At 53.7% G+C, this 12,670-nt stretch overlaps 1 protein-coding gene across 2 annotated transcripts; it reads right to left on the bottom strand.

Annotated features, from left to right (window-relative positions):
• Positions 1–30: 30 nt before the first annotated feature.
• IMPDH2 (inosine monophosphate dehydrogenase 2) lies at positions 31–11,957 on the bottom strand. 2 transcript variants are annotated; one of them, XM_068154199.1, is made up of 15 exons: positions 11,808–11,957; positions 11,639–11,687; positions 11,440–11,541; positions 10,811–10,885; positions 10,138–10,344; positions 7,937–8,024; positions 7,150–7,349; positions 6,187–6,277; positions 5,403–5,498; positions 3,965–4,036; positions 1,644–1,787; positions 1,296–1,440; positions 1,067–1,210; positions 617–700; positions 31–297 (listed from the first exon to the last, which is right to left on the bottom strand). In XM_068154199.1, exons 1-15 carry the CDS (start codon positions 11,903–11,905, stop codon positions 276–278), a joined length of 1,617 nt encoding a protein of 538 aa, XP_068010300.1. In that variant the 5' UTR covers positions 11,906–11,957; the 3' UTR covers positions 31–275. The 2 variants fall into 2 exon arrangements, with proteins under 2 accessions (XP_068010300.1, XP_068010301.1); XM_068154200.1 differs by lacking the exon at positions 3,965–4,036 and having other exon boundaries at positions 11,808–11,956.
• Positions 11,958–12,670: the final 713 nt, after the last annotated feature.

Below are 12,670 nucleotides of genomic sequence, written 5' to 3'. Positions count from 1 at the left end.
GAAGGAAGAGGGACTGCAGGCTGACCCTAATTGCACATCTTTTCCTCTTTTATTGTAAAACACGGTCAACGCGTGCAAGGCCCCAGGCACCAGCCCAGGATCACTGCTCCTGGGCAGGGGGTGGGTGCGCCCTGTTGGGTGGTGATGAAGCAGCCAAGGGACACAGGGAGCTCCAGGCAGCCCACAGAGTAATGGCACTTCTGCAGGAAGAGCAGCTCCTGCGCAGGGTGGCGCAGGGCTGAGTGGCACGATGACAGACAACAGGCAGACAGACTTCAGAAGAGGCGCTTCTCATACCTGTGAGGGGGCAGCAAACCAGAGCCCCTTTACTGACCCAGCTTGCCCAGGGTGAGGCCCAGAGGCATGGTTAAGACAGCTCTTAGTGTACCAGCGTGGCACAGCACCAGTACACTGGCAGCTCCTCTGCTCATGCCCTGCGGCCAGAGGAGTGCCACCCCAGGCAAGCTGACAGGTTGCAGCTCAGTCCAGCTGCAGTAGCAGGTGAAGCCAGAAGCGTGCCAAGCCTGCAGCATGGCAGCTGAGGCACAAGATGGCTGCACTTAACTCCCCCTACCATCCACCCCAGGGAGATGGGGCTCCTGCCAGAAGCACTTACGAGTGAAGGCCATGCACCCCTCCTTCCACCTGGGCAGATGTCGTCCTCTTCTCAAACTTGAGCTCTCCCGAGTACATCATAGCTCTGATGGGGAAGGACACATGTCACAAGCCAGCCATGTCCAGGGAAGGCAGTGCTCTGGCAGCTGGAGCACCTGGGATGCAGGACACTGGTCCTCCAGCATGACCTTTGCTGTGCTCCCAAGAGCCAGGCAGAGTAAGGTAATCCCAACATTTCAAGTCCAACCATCTGAATAAGCCACAAGACACTATGTTCCTGTCTCCCTGTGCCTGGAAAACCTATGACACAGTGCCCACTGGAGATGAAGGATGAGGACTACAGTGAAGTCAGACCACACAGCACATGCTGCAGCATGGGTACAGCTTGCTCAGGGATGCCAAATGGCAGCACTGTGACCTAACCAGAACGCAATCGAGAGGAAACACTCACCGGACTTGGGTCAGGCTCTTGGCACCAATATCCTGGCAAGAATGCTGGATTCCAGCAATCAGGTAGGGAATGAACTTGTGGATAGAGCCCTTGTCCTGCACTGCGCCAGAGACTCCCTGGGCCACTTTGATTTTGTCTGTCTCACTGTGTGCAAACACAAATCAAGTAAGTCTGTGAAGCAGAGAAGCCCCGAAAGCTTGTTCTGCTGCCCCAAAGCATCATTTCTCACCTAAAATAGCGGTTCTGGCTGCCCAAGTTCTTGTCCATGGCATCTAGTGAGCCCATGCCACGGTATTTCTTCAGCCTAATTCCATCTGAGAAGAAGTACTCCCCTGGGGCCTCCGTGGTGGCAGCTAGGAGGGAGCCCATCATCACTAGCACAAGAGACCACCAGAAACAATAGGTCATCAGCAGGAAAACTGTGGCTGCAAAACCCTCCGAGTCCCTCAGCGCTGTGCTGGATGTCCCCAGGCACCTGCAGGTGCATCCTCGTGCCCAGAATGCGGTGCCACATGCAAACTCTTCCTAGCAGGCTCCCTCCAGCACGCCTGCCCCAGGCGCCCGCAGCGCTGCTCACCTGTGGAAGCGCCCAGCGCGAGAGCCTTTGCGATGTGCCCAACCGTCTGGATGCCTCCGTCGGCAATCACAGGGACGCCAAACCTCCTGGCGTATTCGGACACCTTGTAGACCGCTGTGGCCTGGGGACGGCCACACGCCAGCACTGCAAGGAGAGAGCAGAGAAAAGGTCAGCCCCCCCCAGCAGTGTGTCACCTCCCCAGCAGGCCCTTTGAGGCTTCCAGCACAAACATGCTCCAGCACTCAGGAACGCACAAATCCCTGAACACTCCTTCCTTAGGCTGAGTTGTAAAAGAAGCAGATGCCCAAGAGATGCCTGCTGGGACATCCTCATGGCCCTTGACTCCAGAAAGCTGTGGATAATCCTGGGACTGGATTCTGGGATCAGCCGAAACTTGCTGCTCGTCCTGGTGCACAGCAGACGTGGGGAGGTTGGGAAGAAGTGGAGCAGACTACAAAAGTCCCTCTCCGTAGCACCCGTGGGAGGAAGCCAAGTCTCAGCGCACACAGCTTCGTAGCGCTGCCAGACCCCTTCTCCATATACCCAGCAGCTGCCTGATGTGCTTCTTGCATGGAAAGGCAGCTGGCTGGGAGAGCTGGTATGTATATATATGTACAGAGATCTTTATATATATACATCTGCACACACACACAAACACACATGCAGCAGTGGAGAAAGAAATGGGCAGGATGATTTGATTGCTTATGGGAAACAATTCCATGTTCCTGCCCTGCAATGCAGCAAGGCTTCCATCACATTTAGCTGCCCCATGGGAAGGGAGTTAATAGCTCTGGATTCACCTTCTCTTCCCAGCAGTCAGAGGCTTCCTGCTGTGCAAGGGAAAGCCAGCACAGGGCACATCTTGTAACACATTTGTCAGCCACAGGCATGCACATACACCAAGATGAGCTTCTCTCAAGGAGACTTCCCTTCCCCACAATTAACCGGAAGCCTTTTCTCCAGTCACAGTTAGTCTGATACACCAGGTAAGGTCATGGCCATGCAGGGTTAGTACTTGGAGTGTGACCTCCAGGTGTGGTTTAGTCTGCTTGGCAGCAGCACTGGCAACACATCCCTGGCAGCACATCCCTGGCAGAGGTTTGCCAAGGCCAGGAGTCTGCAGTTGCTCCACTCCCAGTGCTCAGCAGCAGCTGCTGAGAGAGGGAATCCAGACTCCAGGCTGAAATCATGAAAGGACTGATTTTAATCAAACAAAACTTGTCAGTAAGCTGAGGCTCAGCCAGCCAGAGTCTGCCAGCTGCAAGGTGAATGCCGTTAGTGTTAAAGAGATGGTCTCGCTGGGTCCCGCTCTGATAAAGGCCACGTTGCAGACAAAAAGTCCTGCAAGGGAAAAACTCTGTGGAGGGAAGCACCTGGTTTGGGTGGGTCTAGAGTCCAGGGCCTATGTGATCGTGCTGTAGACAGTGCAGGGTCTGCAGAAATCTCACCGGAGCAACCACAGAGACCAGCCCTTTAATGAACAGCTTGGCTCAGGGCCCCTGGGAACAGCGCTCTCTTCCGACTGTCCCAGTGCCCAGCACCACAGCTTCAGAGCAGAGGCTTACAAAGCAGGTTCAGAGCACACACACACACACACACAGAGTGGTCTGGGTGAGGGTTTGTGTATTTCAGCCTATCTGCAAAGGGTGGCCCTACAAGATCATCTGCTAGAGAAAACCTGGGATCCTCAAGAGATGCCTCTTTCCTTTTGAGGTGCATCAAAACTAGGAGCAAGGGCAAAATACAGGGCTTGCTTTAAGTGGCTGCTCAATGTGGTAGCATCAGAGTAGTGCAGAACAGACAACACAGCAGCCTGTGCTGGGTAGGGTAAGAGCCCCTTCCCTGCACAGGTGTCAGTGGTTCTGGTTCACAGCTGCCAGGATGGCCACATGCAATTAAATCCCTCTGTAAGCCCAGGAGAGTTCACTTCAAGTGAAGCTTAGTCAGTGCACAACTTCCCCACACCTGAGGCCAGGTTCAAAGCAGGATTGAGGACTGCTCAGGGATCACCTCCCAGCATGGGGTCAGCAGGGACATGCCTGGTCTGAGATTCAGAGGCCCAATCAGGCTTCTAACTGTGGATTTTGGGAGTAGAAAATGGCCTGACTGCCCTCAACTTTGACAATTCAGACCCTGCTTTAAGAATTCAGAAAGGCTTCTCAGCTTACATTTCAGATTCAAAACCAGTATCCAAAGCCACAAAACCCCAAGTGCATCTACAGCTAAATTACTCTCAAACAAGCAGTAGGGCCATGTGCAGCCAAATCAGGGTCCTGCTTCAAGACACGTAATTAGGGTTGGGAACAGGGCAAGTGACTTACTATAGGTGCCCGTGACAGTAGAAGGGCATTTGGGGCTGTGGGACTTTAGGTCTGGAGGGATCTTTGGAGCAGCTAAACAAAAACAAACACACATTTTAGAGACAGAAGAACAGCAGCAGAACAAAGGACCCCAGCAGTGACCAGCTACTAGGCAGAGCATACAGTGTGGGACAGAGCTGACCTTGCAAATCCTACCTAGCCCAAGCCAAGCCAGAGGCCAGCTCCAGGCCAGCCAGGCCTGGCTGTGTGCAGCATGTGCTCACCCTACCCCAGCAGCCATCTAGAGAGGTGACACCCTAACCCAAAGAGACAGAGTTCTTGCCCTAAGAGGGACAAAAATCTCGGGGAGCTGCAGTTAAGAGTTTTGCAACCACCTCTCCTGGGAAGTACCACATTTTACCTCTGCTCTGTTCCTTGCCCAAAACCAGCACCCAAACCCACCTCCTGTGGCAGCCAGGACAGGGACCCTCTGAAGCCGTTCAGCCTGCTGCAGAAAGCAGCATGCCTCAGTGGGTCCTTAGCCTCAGAGCCAGAGGAGGCCACATGCATCCTGGTTCTGCTCTGGCTATATGGACACAACCTCACTAGAAAGGTCACCTGAGACAGGCCACCCTGAGTGGAAAACCCCTGGAGTAAGAGCTCCAAGGAAAGCAAAGCAGAAAAGCAGCCCCGGTCCAGGGCTGCTCAAAAGCTGCATGCTGGAACCAGCAGAGCCAATGCAGCACCTTCAGCTATCAGCCAGCCTCTTGCTGCCCTGCCCTGGTGAGGACCAAGGAACAAAGCAGAAAGGACTTGCGTTTGTGGGCTGCAGTGCGTTCACAGCACCACCTCTCTGCACCTCACCTGCCGGGTTTAAAACACAAGGAATGAGTCTGTCCTCAAGGAAGCCCTTCCCCAGGCTCTGGGGATGCCCTTCTCCACCTTTTAACTAACACTGCCTCTGCCCCACACAAGCTCTGGCTAACTGCACAGACAATGGCCCAGAAATCCCATTTTGGCCTGAAAACTGCAGAGGCATCCAGCCCAGCGGGACCATTCTCAAGCACCACACACACTGCTGCCAGAAGGAAGGGGAGCACAGACAGCCCAGTGGGCTCCACACTCAGCACTAGGCATCCAGTAAGCCCCTCTCCCTGCAGAGCACCAGCCCCATCCCACACCAAGCCAGTGCCTCCTGTCAGGCAAAGCCACATGTGCCACACCTGCTCTACTCAGCCTCGGTCAGTACTGGGAAATGCCTTTGCTGCTGCTGCTGCCACCCCAAAGGTTTGACCCAGGTGACAAGAATGTCCTGGACAAAGGGAGTGAAAGATGGCCCTGCTGTTGGACACTGCCCTTTAGACAGAAGAAGTCCATCCCAGCTATGCTGCTTTTCAGCCTGGAATCGCTGTTAAACAGGTGCCCTCAGCATATTTAGGAGACAGCTGATCTCTCTCACCTTCTTGTGTGATGCAGATGGAGCCACTGCCCATCCCGACTCTCAGGGCATCAACCCCTGCGTCAATGAGGTTCTTGGCCTGAGCAGCAGTCACAACTGTGAGGAGCAGAAACTGGTTTGAAGAGACAAGCAGATCTGTGCACACCACCCTGCCCTAGTGTTGTCCCCATGGATGTGAACATCCCTTGCCCATAGCATGCAGCCTGTGTCACAGCCAGGCTTGGCTGTCCCCTGCCATCAGGCCCAGCTGTCCCCATTGGGTGAGCTGACACTGGCCCTTCAGGCTACTCTGCCACATGCTTATACCCAAAGGCTGAGGTAGCAGAGGTCACTACACAGTGCCAAGCACTCTTTGGGGCACACCAGCTAGGGATCACAGAATACAGCCTAACAGCAACACCTGTAACACCAGTCAGGTAAAGACAAGGACTGCTGCACCCTGCTGTCAAGAGGCAGGGAAAATTTCCATTACATTTCCACATTACACAATATTCATTATTATTACCAAAAGTTTTAAACTGGTGCATAACAACAGTTAACATGTAACAGGCTAGAGAGCTGTAGCACACTGTGCTGCAGAACAAAGGCTTCAAAATACTTGCAGCTGTGGCAGCAGGGTACTGCCCTGTGCCTGCAGAGGGGTCTTGCTCTGTTCCACAAGCCAGAGGAAACCATTTTCAGTTCAGACATTAACCAAGAGAACTGTTTCATTCATAATCCTGCAACTCCCTTTATGTCAAAGAGACAAACTTCAAGACAAGAACAGCCTCCAACACATGCCTACCGTTTCCTCCAATAACCTGCAGGTTGGGATACTTCTCCTTAATGTATTTTATCATATTGATCTGGAAGATGGAATTCCCTTGAGAGGAGTCCTGTAAAACAGAAAGAAAATCAATTTCTGCACAGGATTACTAACACAGCTTCTGAAGAGCCTCAGATCTTCACTCTGCTTACTGGGGTCTCTGCTAAGCTGACTACGTGGGCAAGATGACTCCCCAAACTGAGGACTGAACCAGAGGAGAAGCTGCTGCCAAGCTAATAACATACCTTCCCTGTGTAGGGCAGTTATATAGACTTCAGTAATATCCCTCACATTTTAAATCCTGTGCCTTCTACAACAGGAAAAAAGGAGTACATCTGGCCGCAGGTGAGAACCATCTGGCTCTACTATTAGGACACCAACAGCAATGAATGCTCCTTGTGAAAGCCAGAAGGGCTGGCAGGGGAGTGCATCTCTCCTTAACACACAGCAAAGCCACTGAAATACCAGATATTGACCACCAAGCACTCAGGCCCTGCCAATCCCCATGACCCAGTCAGCTGATGGCGTATGTTAAACATTTCCAGTTGCAAGGCTACTCAGAGCATGGTGGACTTGCAAGCCAACAATCAATGAGAAAGCAGTGTGCAAATACAGGCAGCGACTGCTGTGCCTGAAACATTCTAGGCCAGAGAAGACAAACAGAGCAGCTCTGGACCCACATTCCCAAATATCAAGCAGTTAAGAGAATAACACAGTAACACCAAGGAGCTGAAGGGAAAATCTAGGAAGCCAACTATTCCAAGCTTGTTAGGAACATTAGAGAAAATGGCAGCAGACTACAAGAAGCATTTGCAGAAGATTTTGCAGAGGTGCCTGTAACAAAAACGGTAAGTGCCAAGCTACTGCCCCACTGTCAGTCAGAGAGATTCACTCAAACTGAATGCTCAGCCCATCCAAACCTCCAGAGGTTTTTTGGCTCACCAGCACTACCACATCCACACCAGCCTGCACCAGGAGATCCAGCCGGTACTTGTCGTCTTCATGAGTCCCGATAGCGGCACCGCAGAGCAGCTGCTTCTTGGAATCCTTAGAAGCCAGAGGGTAGTCTCGGTTCTTCTTCAGATCAGTGCGGGCAATGATAGCCACCAGCTCATCATCTTCATTAACAATTGGCAGCTTGCCTTGGAACAAACAGAAAGAACATCACTGTAGACTTCTGCAGGGGACAGACGTTAGCCTGGCGCAGCGCAGCAGACCAGGAGCATCAGGCAGGCAGCAACTGGTACAAAATGGAGGCTCAAAGACATGTGCCACCAAACCCTGCTTGGCCACGGGTCCAGCAGCCCTGGCTTGGGAAACAGAGCAAGGAGTTTGCAGGGCTGGAGGGAGACTCAGTATTTTCACAATGCTTTTTAAATAATTAGACCCAAGACACTTTGTTAAAAGCCAAATTATCAAACCCTCGCAGAGCTTAACTGAATGCCAAAATGTGAAGGCCAGGACAGAGAACTGCAGATGTGTGGCTGAACAGCCAAGCTCCTGTGCTGCCAAGAATCCCTCAACTTCAAACAGATTTGAGATGACCGCATGTGAACTCTGTACCCTGGCAGAGGGCTGAGGGCACTCACTCCTCACCGCCTCCCCGCATGCTGGAACACAGCCCTCCCATGTTCCAGCCACACAGGGACAGGTGCCCACATCCACCCACTCCTGCTTCCAGCCCAGCATTTCCACAGCTCTCCCTCACACTGCAGACGTTCTCGGGTACCTTTTTTACTCCTTTGCAGGATTTCATTTGCTTCTTTCAACATGACACCAGCTGGGGCCACGACAAGATCCTCCCGCTTTGTCATAATCTAGTGGGAGAAAGCAGTCACAAAGTCACAAGAACACCTTCGCACTGATCTGAAAATACTGAGGCCCTCTGCCCACGTGAAACACTGCAGCAGCCGTCTGGGCGTGCTCTACGAAGGAGCCCACAGCACAGCAACTTGCCTCCAGAAGCACAGAGGAACAGCCCCCAGTGACCAGACTCTAGGCAAGCAGCGGCCATTGGCTCCCAAATCCACTGATGTAGTGAATGGCCTCAACAAGCTGAGGGAGAGTACCTAGAGGCAAGGGATGGCTCTCACACGAGCCTTGCTTGGGAAGTCATCCAAACAGCTCTCCCTTTTAACTGAGGGCAGGCAAGTAAGGGACAAAAACACTTTCAGAGTCCCATGCTGCTCTGCCAGAAACGCTACTCCCAAGCTCATTTTCAGGTAGCAATCCCCAGCACACAAGGTCTGAAAGGGTTCTGTTCAGAATAAACTACCACTGCTGCTGGGAAGGTCAGTGGGGCAAAGGAGTAGCTTCAATCCAAACAAACAGACTCACCTCACCCATGCTCACTGCTGACAAACAAGCACAGTGAAAGGCAAGGGGCAATGGACGCAAGCTGGAACATGGGAACATCTGACGTGGCATACAGAGAAAAGCTTTCATGACAACAGTGGTCAAGCACTGGGAGAGCAGCCCAGAGAGGCAGTGAAAAAGCTCCATCCATGAGTCTCAGACATAGCCCCCACACAGCCTGCTCCAGCTGAACACACCTCAAGCAGAAGGCTTGACAACAGACCTTGAGGCCCCTCCCCACCTGCAGTATTCTGCAATCACAAACCTCACACAGGATGTTTTCATAAAAGGTTACTTGAGAAGGCCAGGTAAAGCTACAAGGGAACGCTCTAACCCTCAAGGAAGGTAGATTTGCTGCACACAACAGAGAGACAATGCTTGAGTCACTATACCAGAAGAACAGGGAAGTGGATCACCTTGCCTGCAGCCACACAAAATCCTGCCTGGGACAGAACCCACATCTCAGGATAAGCCTGAGGAATCACAACCATATGCTGTCACATCCATACACCTCCTGAGCTACAGGAGACCTGTGTGTTCAACTGGATGGCAACAAATGGCTCAGCAGGATGACTGCTGCATGGTGAGTAGGGAGAGGTCTAGGAGAGCATTCATCTCGTCAGCCTTGTCTGATGACAGAGGCAAGCACCAAATGCTAAGTGCAGCAAGGTTCCAGTTTTGCAGTGCTAGAAGAGCCATATAAAGGATGAGAGGAGATTCTTATCTGTCTTCTCTGAACGGGCCAGCGTTGCTTCAAAGGGCCATGTGCACTCTTAAAACCCACTCCAGGTTTAAGATTCCTGTACAGGTATTTTTAGGCGATTTCAAACCAAACAGGGATGAGCACATGATATGAGGTTTGGTCAGCAAGAGCTAAAAATAGTCCTGAGTCAAAAGCAGAGCCAGGCTGAGAGGCACTGGTGGTGTAACCTGACAGCACCGCGGGTCTACGGTTACACAGCTCGCGTAACAGGAACACCAGAACTAATGGCAACCAGCACCACAGAGAGTGCTCCCCTCTAGGAGGCAAGTTTGAAGACCAAGCATTGTGAAAGCTAAACTACCCCTTTCCAACTTCAGGGAGTATTTTAAACAGCAAGTGGCCTAGATAAGGCACATAGTGCAATGCAGTTCCAGAAAAGGAAGATCAACACTTGCAAGAGCTTGCTGGGTACAGCCTAGCTGCTGCAACCCTGGCCAGCACCAGGACCACTACATATAAACCACTGCAGCAGCCAGGAATGCCAGAAATTAATGACTGAACGCGGGGAGAGCGCCAGGTATGGAGAAGATGGCTTCCACCACACTGAAAGGTAAATCCACAGGAGAAGTCACATGCATGCTAACTGCATTGTTCTGTATCTGCACTGCAGGAGCTGCAGAGAGCATAAATGAACGAGGTGCTCTCCCCTGGAAATACGGTTAGAGATAGGTCTGCAGAGCTAACATGGAGCTGCTCCCTGCCAGTGATGCAGCATCCTCACAGCCATGCACTCACCCTTCTCCTCATCACAAGCCACACTGCTTCCTAAACGCAGCACTCACACCCATTAGGTGCTCACAAGCTTTTCTCACCTCACCAAGAGGCAAGTCATGCTCTGACTCTTTCAGGAAATCAATATCTCGAGATGAGATGATCCCGACCAGCTTGCCCCCCATCTTCCCGTTGTCTGTGATGGGAATCCCACAGAATCCGTGACGAGCTTTTGCTTCAAACACGTCTCGCACTCGGTCGTTGGGACTTAGCACCACAGGGTCTGTGATGAATCCTTGTTCGTATTTCTGAAAGGAAGGAAATTCACCAGCCACACTGAGCAGCACTGCTGGACCAAGCAGAAGCTGGACACGTGCCTGGTGCTCACTGCGGCTGCTCACAAAGGTCTGCAGCCACCCGACCTGGCCATGTGCTCACTGACAGGATGACTCCCAAGCTAGCTCCAAGGCTCACCCAAGCAGCATTAGATTCCCAAGAGTTCCCAGGCTAACCTCCTTCTAGACATTATGGGGAATACTCTCACACCAGGAGGCCTGACAGTTCTCAAATCCCAGGCTGCTCATAGGACAATACCTAACACCCAACAAGAGGTTTGCACAGGTACCCATGGCAGTGCCACTGCTCTGAAACACTGAGATTCATCACACTTTAACAGGCTCCTCTCTCAACTCCTCCTTCAGGGCCAAACCCCACAGCACACCTCCACCAGGAACCCTGTGAGCATGCTTTGTTGATGCCACTCCAGCCACTCACCTTCACCTTCCGCACTTCATTAGCCTGGAACTCTGGGGTGCAGTTGTGGTGGATGAACCCAATTCCCCCGGTGAGCTGGTAACACAAAGGCAACTGTTAGTCCCTGTAAAAACTACCCAGCGCCTCACCTGGGCACAGAGAGCTGGATCAGCCAGGCCACCGCCAGGGAGCCAGGCTGGCACTGCAAGGGATGCGCAGAATGCCTGCCTGCAGGCTTGGCTTCCCTGCCCCATGCCTCCTTCTCGGGAGAGATTCAAAGCCCGCCTGGACGCGATCCCGTCCGTGCAACCCGCTCTAGGTGACTCAGCTTTAGCATGGGCAGGGGGTTAGATGATCTCCATAGCCCCTTCCAATCCATACTATTCTGTGGCTCTAAGATTCCCTCAGGCTCTGTTTCTCTGCTCATAGCCTCAGGGAACGCCAGGGAGAAGCCCAGAAGCAGGTCTGCACCCGGAGGCGGCTGCAGGAGGATCTCTGGCATGTTTAGGTGACCCCAGAGCAGACAGGCAATTCAAACAGCATCTCCAGCCCCCGCTCCGGGCCAGACCCCTCCAGCCTCGGTAAGGACGGCAGAGAAGCCCAGCCCATGGCAGCGGCAGGCCATGCCCGGCCTCAGGGGCCGCACTCACCGCCATGGCAATGGCCATGCTGGCCTCGGTGACCGTGTCCATAGGAGAGGAGACCAGTGGAGTTTTCAGGGTGATCCTCTTGGTTAGTGCCGAGGTCAGGTCCTAGTGGGGAGGTAGGTGGTGGGTGAGCGGCGGCACCGGACTAGGACCCGGTCCCCGGCCCGGTCCCCCCGGCCCGTTCCCCGACCCGATCACTCACCACCTGGTCCGCCGTGAAGTCGATGTATCCCGGGAGGATGAGAAAATCGCTACAGAGGTAACGAGGGGAGACGCGTCAGCGACCGCAGCGCATCGCCCCGGCCCCGCGCCCCCGGCCCCCCGCAGAGGCCCCGCTCAGAGCGCTCGGCCTCGCTGCCGGCCCCACTCACTTGTAGGTGAGCCCATCGCCGCAGCTGAAGAGCTGCTGCGCCGTCAGCCCGTCGTCGGGCACGTAGCCGGTGCCGCCGCTGATCAGGTAGTCCGCCATGGCGCCGGCCGCCGCGTGCCCGCAGCACCGGTCTACGCCGCCTCGCGCGCTCCCGAGCGCACGCGCGCCCCGACGGAAGCCGCGAGGGCTCAGGCGGGCCCCGCCCAGCGAGTGTGACGCCGAGAGGGCCGCCGGAAGGGGCGGAGCGCCGGCCTCGCCCCCTAGCGGCCAGGAGAGCAGCGCGGCTCTCGTACTCTGAGACAGGGTCTGCGCGAACGCCGGGAACCACCCCGGGGCGGGTTTTGTTCAAGTCAAACAGCCAGCTAGTGCACAAGGAAACGCTACTGCGAGAGCTGAGCTCCAGGCACCGTCCAATTAAGTCCTGTGCTGGTCTTACTTACGTAAGTATGACCCGTACAGTGTGACACGTGCTTAGAAAACAACTGGCCCTGGAGGACCTGCACAGAAAGCCGCTGCCCAGAGGGTGCATGTAGACTTGAACAGCAGCAGAGTCCAAAGCAATTGTAAGTCAAAGGGATCTGCAAGAAGGATGGAAGAGGCAGGAGCAAGGCAACAGCGTAGCAGTGGGAAGGGAAAGGCACAGAAAAGGCATTACAGTAGTCTGCAGGGAAGGACCTGGGGTGATCCCAGCCAGGTGCTAATCTCATGCCAGTCCTCTCTTACTGAGGTTTGGCATGACATACCCAATCTGGCATCAGAGGAAATGAGACAACCAGACCCTTTCTCACGCTGCTTTGCTGTAACAGGCTCTATGAAGCAACCCCTATTTAACAAGTTCAAGGAACTAAAGAATGGTGCCTCAGC

Source organism: Melanerpes formicivorus, unplaced genomic scaffold (genome assembly GCF_026170545.1).
Source record: "Melanerpes formicivorus ecotype bairdi unplaced genomic scaffold, bMelFor1.0.p_v2 SCAF_28, whole genome shotgun sequence".
Taxonomy (NCBI): Eukaryota; Metazoa; Chordata; class Aves; order Piciformes; family Picidae; genus Melanerpes; species Melanerpes formicivorus.
Note: the sequence above shows the minus strand (reverse complement) of the source record. Positions and strands in the feature narration are given on the sequence as shown.